The sequence below is a fragment of the Poecile atricapillus genome, chromosome 1 (assembly GCF_030490865.1).
Source record: "Poecile atricapillus isolate bPoeAtr1 chromosome 1, bPoeAtr1.hap1, whole genome shotgun sequence".
Classification (NCBI taxonomy): domain Eukaryota; kingdom Metazoa; phylum Chordata; class Aves; order Passeriformes; family Paridae; genus Poecile; species Poecile atricapillus.
Window position 1 is genome coordinate 50,721,949 of NC_081249.1, and position 13,984 is coordinate 50,735,932.

Genomic DNA, 13,984 nt, shown 5'->3' on the forward strand with positions numbered 1-13,984 from the left:
AGTGATCCTGCTTTTAAAAAGCTTTTTTTTCAAAGATCTTCATCTTTGAAGAACCACTTACAAAAGCCAGCACTATATTCATATCCTAAAGGCCCTAGACAAATGTAAAGCCACTGTACTATTGTGATGTAAAAAAAATTCCTTCCAGTTATTTGGATGAGGTGCTGCTTCTTTGTTAAGATGACATTTTGCTTCAATTGTTTACATATTCTGCATTCAAAAATTACTGGTCAATACATTATTTATTGGAATGCAACTGCCCAAATGTGAGGAAGAAGCTATACATACTTTGATAAATAAGACATATCTTTAGTAACTTGCTATGAAATTGGTACTCTGCTTGTAGATGGGAAATTGGAAATCTGATTGTAGATAGGTCACTATCTGCCACTAAAAATTATAAACAAAAATGTTGAGCTAGTCCAAAGTAGAGAAACTCTGCAAGGAATATATGAAAGAGAAGCTTTGGAAAAAATGCTTCTATAGCAAAAGAAAATGGAGGAATAAAAAGTTTCTTTCTCTGGATCTGAGCTTACTAGAATTTTCAGTGAAAGGTCCTTGAGATCATTACAGAGCAGTATAATTAAACCATCTCCTCTCTTCTAAACCACAGCTAGCAGTCAATGTGAGCCATAGTGTCGTAGGTAGCTACTAGGTAGTATCTACTGAAAGAGTATAAAGGTATTGGATAGAAAAGGGAACTTTCATAGGTATGAAATTTCTTTATGTCTTGGAAATATTAAACTGCTGCCCCAAGCTCACAGTTACTGGTAGAGTATCATCTTTGCAGCTGTTCTCCTGAACAACATTAGCAATAGCAAAAAAAAAAAAAAAAAAAAATAGGCACGTATTTCACCTAAGATCAAGATCTCAACTGTCTCAAGAGAGCTGTGACGACCAAACGATCAAGGCACTTCTTGAAAGAAATGGTGTCAGGGGGCTGGGGAAGGGTTCTAGACTGCAGTCCTTACAGATATACAAACTTGAGGAGAAGCCCTAGGGATCCCACTCCTTTTGGAGTAGCAACAACAGCCTCAGTTTTCTGATATTCAGACACATCTAGTGCCAAGTGATCCTTTGAGTACAAAAGCTTAGTTTATTCTTTGAAGACTATAGATATGTTTTCCCTCCAGCTGGAAAACATTATCACAGAGAAAATTGTTAGTTATGTCTAGCAAAACCTGACAGCTACTAATCCTGATTCAGAGATGAAGTCTTACAAAAGATCTTTGTCCTACACATAACCAGCTTTGTCTTTAGGATAACCACAGCTTTCAGATACTTTCATGCTATAAATTTTATTGCAAATCTTGAAGGCAAATTTATATAAAAAATAACTAAGGAAAAGGGAGCCCTGATAAAACTGTATCAATACCAAATTCCAGGAAAACATTGCCAAGAAACTCCCAGACAGAAGAAGAAAGCAATACTTAATCTTCTGGAGGTACAAAGAAAAGCAAGATTTCCTTCCCAGACACTCTCCCAGCCTTGAGAGAAACCCACTAGTAGTAAATTACATCTGTTTGAGGGAAGGTTCTAACCACTTTGGAAACAAACAAATACTGAAAATAGTACACTGATGTTCAGCATGGGAATGCACACATCAGAAGCTGGTTTTATTTCTGGGAAGCTCCTGGTAATACACCACTATAGTTGGACTTCCTCCTCTATCTTTACCTCCAAAGCTGGTGGTGCCAACATTATTTATACTTGTAGTACTGAGCACTGTAAAAGGAGGACTAAAACAAGTCTGTACTATACATTTAGCAGCAAGTCAGTCAGCAGTACAAGAACATGGCTTTCACCAGCTCCACTGCCTCTCCTTGGGCTGTGGCTGCTGTTATACCTGAAACCGGAGGAACTGCACTGATCCAAATCAGATGCAACAATTGTGTACAATTTAGCTGTACAGCAAAACCATTTACACTGACCACTTTAAAAACAGAAGCAGCAGAACAAATATCTTTTATCAGATCATGTTCCAGTGCTAGAAATCAGTCTTCACAAGTTATTTTCTGCTACCAGTTGTCAGAAACAGCTTCCTATCCTACTGGGTCTGTGTTACAGATTCAACAGCCTTTAAGGGCTAAGAGCAGCAGCACACCAAGGGAAGTTTACAGTTTTAGAGTCACCATGGTTGTCTTATTTGATGAATTCATTTCACATTTTAATTTTCCTAAAGTGGACTTAATCTATTAAGACAAGTTCAAATTTTCCTTCAAACTTCTCCAATTCTTGGTTGGCTAGATAATCTTTCCTATGAGTCTAGAACAAATTGCCTTATATTTCTTATTACTTTATTTTGGGGTGAAAAGGCACATGTATAAAACCTGCCCAAACATAGTCTGTCAGCCAGAAACAACCAGAAAAGCCAACAAAATCCTCCTCCTCCAAGATCTAGCCCAAGCATATTTTTTGTTTCTTTCTATGTCCCAAAAAGAAGGAAGAAACCCGTGCTGAAACTCATTAAGAAGAGCTTTAATTATCTGTAAGAGTAGAAAAAAGAAGGAATGTTTACTGTAGGAAGTAGCTTATTCTCAGAAAAGCAAAAAGAAAAACCCCAAAAAACAATTGTCTTAACTCCAATGATGACTGCATTTCAAACTTCTGTATTACTAGTTTCCTAAAGATGTTTTGAATTCAGAACAGACTTTGTTGATAAATTACATAAAGAACATAAATACTGCAAGTATTAGAGAAAACTTAAAATTTTTGAAGTACTGAATGGAAACCCAAAAGAAGGATTTGCAAAGTAAAAATTATTAAATAATAGGGAAGAAACTTCAGCAACTATATTTCATGTACCTGGAGAAACAAGAATTACTGGAATACAAAAAAAAAAACCAAACAAAACCCAAAACAATAAAAGAGTGTAAGAGCTTAGGTAAGGCTTTGAACAAAAATTTATTTCCTACTGATGAATTTCCTTGCAAAAAAGCTTGACTTTAGTGAAGAGCTAAAAGAAATTACCCCAGCAGTACACCTTGAAATCACTTTTTCATAAACTGCAATAGGTATGTCAGCTCCTGTGCACCAAGCACATTGGAGATTCTAAAGTACCTTCACATCCTGATGGTGCTCCTCTCACCACATTTGCTGAGGTACCTTGTTACAGTGACACTCAGCAAGGTAAAACCTGAACTTGCCAGAATCAAAACACAGAGAGTCCTAAGCCTCCCCACAAAGAAAAGCACAGCACACTTCGAACTTTGAGAAGCAGACCAGTGGGAAAGGTGGATACTGCCACCATGTGGTGCAAAAATAATAATATTAGAAGTCTGTATCAAAGTCATTTCCCCCAAGAAAACTGTTTCTAGCACAACTTTAATTATTGTTATCGACCATCTTGTTAATTTGCTTCAGCAAAAGTTAGTAGATGTCAGTCAAATCTCAAAGGCTGAAATCCTCCTCTACAATTTTATAAAATCAAAGCACATTAAATATACAATGAAGGAAAATGCTTATGCAAGACAAAAATTAACAGGATTAGTTTATTCTCAATTATGACCAGAGACGGTGACACAGAATAATGCTGAAGCACGTAAATGCATAACTTTTATTGACTACTTTCCATAATTCAATCAGAATGAGAAATGAAAGTACATGAATTTCAAAAGATAAACTTGTATGAAGAATTTCTCTTTACACCTGATTATTCTGTAAGGAAATTCCATAGGGCAGAAAGGCAATAACTAAAACATATTCTCAGAAGTAGTAAAATGACAGTTTAAGTCTCTACTAGCCATGACCTGGATAAATATACTTTGAGTACCTGAAACTGTTGTCCCAACTCCAGATTTAGGGAGAACTAAGCTAAAAACAGAAACCACCCTAACTATATACATACCAAGAATGATACAAATATTGATAAATATGTTAGAAAAAACCTGCTTCTTATACCGTTTCAATTCCTTAGCTCTTTAAAAATAAAAAATATTTATATAATTTCATTCTCTGCTTCTGGTGTTTCTACCTTACCTGAAATCAAAGTAGCTTTTCCTTTAGTACAAAAACAAATAGGAAAATTAAAACACAAAGAATTGAAAAGCATAACAGAGAAGATGCAACTCCAAAGAACTTTTAAAAATATATTTTTATAACATTAAAACAAAAGGTGAAGCAAACTACTACCAAGACATCCCCATCTCAGAAAACTATACACTGAACTATCATGGTGTATTCAGCTGCTGCTGCATGGATCTCCTGCCCAGCTTCTCCACCTTGAAATCTTGCCCTCAGAAAGCAAAACACAGCTGGTATGAGCCTGAACAAATGAGCAAATCTTGCAGGGTAGCCATAGCATAAAGTTAGCTGTTATAAAGGGATGCATATAGCTTATTTCCTCTTTCCCTCCCTCCCTGCCCTCCTCTCCCTACAGTAATTTTTACACAGCAAAAAAGCTTTTATATCTTTTACATGAATAATGATTTGGAGAATGAGATTTTCACAATATATGTATTCACAGTTTCTGAACTGAGGTAACTAAAGAGAACAGACCTCTGTCAGACTCTTGAGTTGGGATCTGTACCCACTTAACTCTTCTGTCAGACTCTCCTTTTTCATCTGTAGATCACTTAGCTCTCTTCTTAAGGAATGGACTACTTCATAGAATTGGACCTAGAAGAACAAGACAAATATTCGAAGTGGAAATTAGCAAAATTGCAACCTCAAAACTACAAACCTAAAAACACATCAGCTCAACATTTTATGACAATAATTTGCCAAATTATTTCTAGAGCATGCCATAAAGGTAAAGATTATATTGCTGTACAACTAAGGCAGCTTCCACTCAGGCTGACCAATCAAAAAATACAGTTGCTAATGGACACATGGCACTTGCACTTCCTTGTGCCAAACCTAGACCTATTTGACTAATAGTGCAAAAAGAGGAAAAAAACCCCAAAACCAAACAAAACCCCAAACAAACAAAAACCTAATTAGTAATAACCAACTTAACTTGCTAACTTCCCCATAGCCAATATAAATTTTTATGAAGTCTGTAGAAATTGAGAGATTTGTTTTGTTTTGTTTTCTGCCAGCTCAGTGTACTGAATTTGCACCAAGAAAAATGCAAGAGCAAGCACAGGGAGCAGGAACAGCACATAACTGGAGGAACCATGACAGCCCCACCACAGACACCTTCAGCAGTAACATGCTGGTATATGGATTCAACTGCATCAGGAAACTAAGGCTCTGAAAGACTTGATTCTGCTGAATTAACAGCAGAAAATTGTAATCCTCTAACCAGATTAAAAAAAAATTAAATTCTGTAACGCATACTCCTCTCTCTTCCCCCACGCTAGTCCATAGGCATTGTCTCAGGCAAGTAAGTCTCAAGTCCATAAAACTTTTTCAGAACTTTTATCCAGGTCAAGAAAAAAAGACTAGGAAATACAGCAGTTAAACCACAAAGTCAGTATTAAAAAACAAAAAGAGAAAAACAAAGAAGAAATAGCTTTTTTGATATACACCCACATACACGTACACAGAGGTTTTTTTCCCAGATTAGCTTGATACCATAAAACGTTGCATTTGGGGAGTGTGTGTGAAGAAAGTAGGTACTGTTTTCATGCAAAAGCTATTGCATACCCTCCATTCCTAATGCTTTCTTTGATATATGATTAAAGAAGAAATACAGACAAGAAAGCATAGATTAAGTAAGCATTCAAGAGCAAGCTGTACTGCACTTCCATGCAGAAGTAAGACAAATCTCTGTTTTGCTACCTGTAAACAGCAGAAGACAAAGAAAAGTTCCAGGTATATTTCATATAATTGACAGCATGGAATTCTAAAAAACACAGAAGCCATGGAAATTTGCAATGTAAACACAGATGTAGTATGCTTTATACGATAAGTCAACCATGCAACATGACTGAAAGATTAGTATTTTTAACTGTAGCATCTGATGATTCAATTGGCCATTCCTTAAGGAAAAAAACTTCATTATATTTTATTGATAATAATCTAAAGCACTGTGGTTTTTTTAAACCTACACCTGCTTTTCTTGAATTTTTACTGCAATATCCCTAGGAAACTTGTGCTATCACACCACAATTATTTCCCAAAACACAGCCTTAAACAGATTTCGAAGTAGAAACAAAGATTACATGGGATACAAGTATCAAGGATACACTTATTTACAGAGCCATCCCAAGGAAAGATCATTGCATGGTAATAACAAAGTGCAAATGAATGCAGCAGATGAGGGTGAGGTTAAAGCAGTTCAACTGCTGCTATTTAGCTGGTTGGCAAGCCAATAAACATTCATGTAACCCAGCAGTCAAAGCACACACTGCCTCTTGCCAGTTCAATATAGCAGAAACAAAACTTACTCTAAAAGGGATTTCAGAAACAACTGCATAACTTAAAAATCACAACATTATACTGATGTGCTGTAGAGTTACCACTTTCTAGGCAATTTTTAAAAAACTCTCAGCCTGGGCCTACCACTTTTTATAGAAAACTAGAATGAAGTAAAAATGGGTGTAATAATAAATGAAGTAAAAATAGTGAAGTAAAAATTTCAGCAGAGACTGAAAAAGTTGGCTTCTGTTAAATGAAGTTCTGTGAAAGCAGTTGCATCAGTTAACTGCCTTCTTAAACAAACAGAAACTGAGCTGCAGTTTGCAAAATTATATACCTGAAAGATATGGCAATTAAAATCAGTTCAAACAGAACTTGCAGAAACCATTTTTTAGAAAACTGCTGAATTGTTTTTTACAGTGAGATGAGTTTTTTTTACAGAAGAGATTCACTTTGCTGAACAAACTAAACTGGTGCTTGGCAGCTGAACCATTTAACAGTACTTTCAAATTTCACATATACTGCTTAAAAATGACCAAACAAAAATCTGAATTTTTACATAGAAGTTCAAAACAAAAAAGTATGATTTTAAGAGAAAGATGTGTAAAATATAATTTTTCAGCTGTCATTAAACATTGCCTAGGCTTTGTTCTAACATGTCACTATTGCACCCCTTCGTGGAAGAACAGTGAAAAACATCTCACATTTGCTTTAATTCCAATATTTCAAACTTACAGTATCTCTATATACAAAATCCACATTTAAGTTCTTCCTGCTGTTTGTCCAGTACACCAGGTTTCAAACAGCCACAGCATTATATACGTGTTTACTTCCATTCTGGAGAATTGCAAGGCAGTATTTTATAACTGATAAATAGAAAAAAGGAAATAGAAAATGTCTTGCTCAAGCTGTCTACGCAGGACCCCTTCTCGACAAGGAAAATTTTACCCAAGTATCAGTGGGCTATATTAGTCTGCACCTAGCTCCGGAGTCAGAAATTTTAACTGTTTAGAAATGCGTCATTTCTCCTCAGGCAAGCAAAGCAGGAAACAGCATTCCCTTCAAAGTTCTTTCCTCAGCCTTTGGAAGCCAAATGGATGCACAGACAGGATGTGCAAAATAATCCTATAGCCTCCCAGCATCTGTACCAGCTGCATAAGTCGAAGTAATGGTGAACAACCACAAAGCATAACTGATGTCTTTAGGTTCACACTAATCCTCTGCTAAAAGAAGTTGAAAAAAAGCAGAAAACAGCACTTTACTACAATACATCTTTAGAATGCCTTGTCTAGAAAAAGAAAAGGTCTAAAAATGGCTTCTTTGAAAGAAAAAGTAATGTGCGAAGAAGAAAGCTTCACTGAACATTTAAGCAGAGGAGCTTTTGTCACAGGTAAAAATACCATTTACTGGTTGAACACAAGAATAAAAAAATAGTAGGTTAAGGGTAGAAGGTGGCTGCTACTCATCTCTGATACTTCACATCTTTCTGACAGCCATTTTCTACTCACAAATTAAATCTAAACTGTGCTGTGACAGCTTCACTTAAAGCAGCTGACAAGGTTACTAACTCCTGGTATCTTATCCTGCCTGGCTGCAAACTCTTTTGTACTGACTGTCAATCAATTCCTGAAGTCCTGAACTTCCTGCACACCAATTTCAATAGATCCACTGACATGGATTTCAGTTTCTGGTTTTTTTGACCATGGTGATGCAGGAACCAACAAAACCCCATTAAATACTTCTGCGCAGGGCAGTGGGTACTGTAATCAGCCAGGGGGTGATAACCTACCCAAGCTACACGTTATTGTTTATCCCACAGAGCCTTATGATACTCCTAACACTTTCAAAAGCCCAGCTTTTTAAAAGGTGTTCACAAGAGCATCCTTTAGATAAGGGTGACAATTTTTATTTCTCTATACATATCTAGAGCACAGTAAAGCATGACTTTGACCCGGAGAATTCATTCATGTAGCATTTATACCTCAAAAAATCTATTAAGGTTTTTAACACTGTATTATTTACAGCTTCCATAATAACAAGGTCTATACATAAGCACAATGCTAATATTTTGGTAACTTAAGGCTTATATGTCTAAATCTTCTTCATTCTCCTAAGTCAGCTGGGATGCTCTCAACATGTTCCACAGGCTTTTTATTGCAAACAAGAGTATATTGTGGCCTCTCCACATACCCATAATTAACAAACCATAATTAACAAACATCTTGAATCAAGAAAATTAATCTTAAAGTATATTTTAAGGTACACTTTGTCTCCTGTGTTTAGCCAAATAGGAAAGGGACATATGGAAAGCATAAGAGAAAAGTAAGGGATGCTTGCAAGAGCAATCCCAGCTTGTGGTTCTGGCAAACCAAGTTTCAAATTCTTTTTTTCAGCCTGCTGTATTTCATACCATCCATGTGCTCACATTTTAATAGTAACATCCCATCTGCTTAACCTCCTTAAAATAAATCAGCAGTTCTACTCTCCTTCAAGACATCAGAATCAGGGATTAAAAGCTTCTTCTCTTTACTAGAACCCAGTCATAAGAGTCTGATCCAGAAACACATCTGCCTGAAGGTCCTTTATTTCTAGTTGGAGATGAAAAAAACCGCAAAACACAACCCACCATAATTTACAGCTTGTGATGGGTTGAGCCTGCCCAGCAGCCTATCTGGCTGCTCACCCACTCACTGCCACCCCTAGAAGCAGGAGAGAGGAAAAAGTGAGAAGAACTAATAAAAGCAAGAAAACTCAGATGTCAAGATTTCTAAACAACTACTGAAAGAAAGAGAGGTGAACTTAAAAAGTAAAAAAGAAACAGAAAAAGCAAAGAACTCATGATCACCTCACAGAAACTGGGGAAACTGATCAAAACTGATACCCAGCCAGTCCCTGAGCAATAACCACATCAGGAAGCCATCACCCTCCACCTCATCTTTTTTGCTCTGCTGCTGAGTACAACATTTTATGGTATGGAAGATTCCTTTGGTCAATTTGGGTCAGCTGTCGAGCTGTATCCCCTATCAACCTCATAACCATTCATTGCTTGCTGGGGCAGGGGGAGGCAGAATGGGAAAAAAGAAAAGCCTTGATGTTGTGCAAATACCTTGATGCTGTCCAGCAATAGCTAAAACACTGTTTCAGCCACCAGTGCTAAGCACAGCAATATTCACACGGTTATGAAGGAAGTCAACCCAGACCCAAGATACAAGTTTATATTTTAGAGCAGTACAAAAGCCAATACTTACTGAAACATATTCAGGGATAGAAAGCTGATCTTCAGGAAGAGACTTCAGCTTCTCATAGCATTCATCTGTTAATTCCAAGTCTCGCAAACTACGACGGATATCTCCAGCCCTCTCTCTCAACTGATGATTTGTTTCCTCCAGTTGCTTCTGTCTCAACAAAATAGTTTCCATTTCTTGCTTCATTAGAGCCTGATGTTTCCTTGAAGATCGATTTAAAAACAGGATATCAGGTAGTGGGCAACACAAGTGACAAAGCTTCACAATACCCTGGCAAAGAAGTGATTTCTGCTCATTTTGCAGAGGGAAAAATTTACTGAGATTAGGTAATTAGTGCCAGAATGTGCAGCACCATGGTTAAACAGTCATATCAGATACAGCATATATAAAAAAATTTATAGTCATTGACAATACAAGGCTGAATCTGAGAACAGACAATCTCCAAATATGCTGACTTGAATTTATGAACTAAACTTAATTTACCAATTAAAAGGTTAAAAACATGAAAAAGTGGAATCTATTTCCACAGAAACTCCAAGGAGCTGGTAAATCACTTTAATTTGGGTCTTACCAAGTTTTAGCACATGCACAGTCATACCAACCCCTAATCTTCTAACCACTGTAACATACGAAGTTGGAGTCCTTTATTAAAATAAAAAAACGAACGGCAACAAACCAACCACTACTACAATAGAAACAAGCAACCTTACTTACAGCCTTAAAATACCATCACTACTATTATCATGAGCGATAAGGTTTTATACAGTAACAGAAACTGCACATCAGTGAATCACGTTGTGTTTCTCTTACTAAAAGACAGCTAACCTACTTTTTTTTAATTCATTTTTTACCTGGAATTCTTAAAAACATATTCAAATCACTCTTTAAAACGTGGTCATTTCTGCACTACTTAAAAAGGAATAAAAAAAATACTAACTAGTACTAGAAGACAACATCTACCCCGCTGGTAAGGTACAGGTAACAGGAAGGCTGAGGACAGCAAAGCAAACACACAAGGCCACACTCCTGGTGTGTACAATTATACATGAGGATGAAAAGCGAAGTAAAAGACTGACAAGAAAGCTAATGAAAAGATTGGGAAAAGCAGTTTAACTTTTTTACACATATTAGTAACAGTTTGCACATGAATACTTTTTTACTGAGCACTCCTTAGATAACTCAAGTATAGCCAGCATAAAAATATTCCACTCTGGTGCATCTAAGCATTCAGAGTGACAAACGTTTTTCTGACAACACGCTGCTCTCAGTTGAAAGATTTGTCTGGAACTAATCTTAGGTCTGGCTCCACATCCCTAAATCTGTTTTAGCATCACTATGGAATAGGACCTGGAAGCAGTCACATCCCGTAAGCCCTACTGTAACATGAGACTACGTAATGCTCTTTCTTCACAGGTGTGGAGATACTTAATTGACAAAATGGTTTAGAGAAGCCTGCTAGTCAGCTTATTTTTCAGGTTAACTCCAAATGTTTCAGAAAACCAACATGGAAAGTGAGTTTCCCCATCACCAACTGAAAGCATTTTTCACAAATAAGAAGTACTAATTGGGAGAGCTAAACATTATGCACTTATCTTTCCAAGTTTTCTATGCTGCAGTTATTAAAAATGCAGTTTACATTGATGGAAATTCTGTCACCTCTGCCTAGTCCTTTTGCTCTTTATTGGTTTTAAGAACACTTTCACTAGCTCTTCCTACTAAATTTTGAATTTAGGTAACATAAAACCAAATCCACAAACTTCAGCCAGTGAGAGTTCAGTTCAAATTTACTTATATGCAAATTAAATATGTAAATTCAACTTTAGAATGAAAGCACTAATATAATCTGCAAAAAAAATCCTATTCCTGCAACTACTAATTATCTGTTTCTGTTAAAAACTTATTCACACAAATTCAAATTAATTCACGAATTTGTTAAAGATGAAGTTCTGAATTTTACTTCCATCATACCTGGCATCTTCTTGCTGTAATGCCAACTGACTATCCAGTCGTAAAGACAACAGCTGCTTTTGATGGATTGCATCATTAAGCTTCTCCTCTAACTCCTCAATCTAAAGAATGTGAGTATAAAACAAAATAAGTTACCATATCAATTTTTAAAAAATATTTTACAAAAAGAGTAAGTTGAAATAAAAACATGAAGATCCCAGTGCTGTGGGCAGTGCAATAATGGCTGTCTAACATGACCTCTAAATACACTAGGACTTCACAGAATGGAAGTTTGGACTTCCACACATATGGACTTTGACTCAATGAGCTACAAAAAAAAAAAAAAAGGCTTAGCCCTTTTAGCCCTTAAACGTGTCTTTTTCAGCCAAATAGCTATTTGTTCAATTAATTTCAAGCTAGGTTTAAATTCAGAGCAGAAAACCAATAAAAACCAGTTAGCATATAGTATGTTGTAAAAATGAACTGCACAAAAATGTGGCAATGTTTTTACACCTTTCTTAATTTCATGCATCTTCATGCAAGCTGTACACAACAAAATCTACTGTTAGCATGTTGGTATATTCTATCCTGATCTTCATTCACAAAGCATTGAAGAGTATTCAGACCACCTACTCTAGTACTCTACAAGTTCAGGTTCAAAGCCCTGTTATGCAACCAGCATGAATGACAAAATTATTTGTCATTTCTGAAAGAAAACAGGTGTTTTTCCTTTGTAATTCGGAAAGGTAAAACTAGATCCTCCCTTATTTATAAGTAAAACAACTGGAACAAGTCAGCTAAGTTTTCCTTTTTTCCCCATCTTCTCACTAAAGAACATAAAACACACCAAGAAAACCCCCAAACCAACCAAGCAGATCTCCTTAATGTAACTCAAAGAAATTCTTTCCAGAACAAAAGTTTCTATCATAATCTAAAAGCACCAAATCGAAAAAGACTATATAATGATAGGATAAACACTACTTACCTTGGTCAAATATTCAACTTTCAAGTTGTCAATCATCAAGTTTTTTTGCGATAATTCTATTTTAAGCAGCTGAAGATTATGGAGCAACTCCTTCCGTTCAATCAGCTGCTTAGTGATTTTTACAGTACCTTCTCTCTCTTCGGAAGAAGAAACATCATCGGTTGGTACTGTAGTTTCCAAGCTGATATCCTCAGATTCCAAGGAGCTAGAAATGTTTGCTTTCTTGATTACCTTAGAGCTTTTGTGTGACATTTTCTTCCACTACTCACAAAGCGTTTTTAAGCTATACTTTGAGATGAGCCCCCTGAAGAATCACCTGCAAGAATCAAAACAATGAAATGAAATGTCATTATGAAAAACTAACCACAACATTAGATCACAAAGCAAGGCATGCTTCTCAGTATCACATGAACATTTTTTTTTAACCCAAGAAAAACACTTTGAGAAGCTCCGGAGGGCTGCTGCCCCTTCCTGAGCAATCATCATCAAGCGTTTTGACTACAATAAGCTAAATACCAGTGTGAACACCAGTGTGAATCTAGCTTACTAGTGTGATGCTATAGTTAAATAAAGATATAGACGTTGCCAAAACCATGTGCACAGAAAACTCCTGAGACCCACGAGGCACATTCAGCACCCTATAAGAGGCATAACACGACTTACTGGAGAAAACTGTAAAGGAATACTTTGATCACAGGATCCAACGTAGTTTTCCAACATAGGTCAGAAAAGACTTCCAAGATTATTGTGCCCAACCTATATCTGAACATCCCCTTTTTAACTACACCATGGCACTTAGTGCCATGTTCAGTCTTTCCTTAAGCACTTATGGTGACTCCACCATTCCCCTTGGCAGCGCATTCCAATGCCTTATCATCCTTTCTCTTTAGAAAACCCACCTGATGTCCAACCTTAAAGTCCCCTGGTGCAGATGAGGCTTTGTCCTCTTATCCTATGCCTGGGTGTCTGGGAGGAGAGCCTGGGCCCGACCTGGCTACAACACCCTTCCAAACCTTGCTGGCCTTCGCATTCTCAACAGCAAGAGCAGCTGCACTGCTCTTGCCAGGCTGGTTAACTCAGCAGCCACGCGGACTTTTACAAACACCTGGCACAGACCACGGCTGCTACTTACAGACGGCGCTGCTCAGAGCCCAGCAGGGAGAGGAGACGCTGTGCTCGAAGCCCGGGCCAGCGGCAGCCGGGCTCTCCTCCGGGACACCGCCTTCCTTCCCTACAGCACCCGGGGGCAGCTCGGGAAAAGGGGATACTGTTCGTCCTGCAGGATGCCCAGAGCTGCGGAAGGCAGCGGGCAGCTGTCCAAGCGGTAACTCGGCAGCGGCGGGGGCTAGGGGAACAGCGGCCCGGGCCGGGCCGGGCCGGGCCAGTCCTGGGGTCTGTTCCACACGACTCGGACAGCGGCGGCAACGCGCGCGCGCTTCCGCCTCCCCTCAGCGCGGCGGGGGCGGGGCCGCGCGCCACGCCATCACCGCGGCGACCGGAGCGC

The 13,984-nt window shown here is 37.8% G+C and overlaps 1 protein-coding gene across 4 annotated transcripts in view; it reads right to left on the bottom strand.

Moving 5' to 3' along the window:
• The window catches only part of PIBF1 (progesterone immunomodulatory binding factor 1), a 105,503-nt gene extending 91,578 nt beyond the window's left edge, over nt 1-13,925 (bottom strand). The window contains exons 1-5 of one of the 4 annotated variants that reach the window (XM_058848612.1): nt 13,380-13,923; nt 12,481-12,796; nt 11,517-11,617; nt 9,552-9,750; nt 4,498-4,617 (exon numbers count right to left, since the gene is read on the bottom strand). In XM_058848612.1, the coding sequence (XP_058704595.1) occupies nt 4,498-4,617; nt 9,552-9,750; nt 11,517-11,617; nt 12,481-12,732 (672 nt within the window). In that variant the 5' untranslated portion in view covers nt 12,733-12,796; nt 13,380-13,923. Of the gene's footprint in view, nt 1-4,497; nt 4,618-9,551; nt 9,751-11,516; nt 11,618-12,480; nt 12,797-13,379 lie in introns of those variants that run through there. The other 3 variants (XM_058848622.1, XM_058848641.1, XM_058848631.1) reach the window with 3 other exon arrangements.
• Nucleotides 13,926-13,984: the final 59 nt, after the last annotated feature.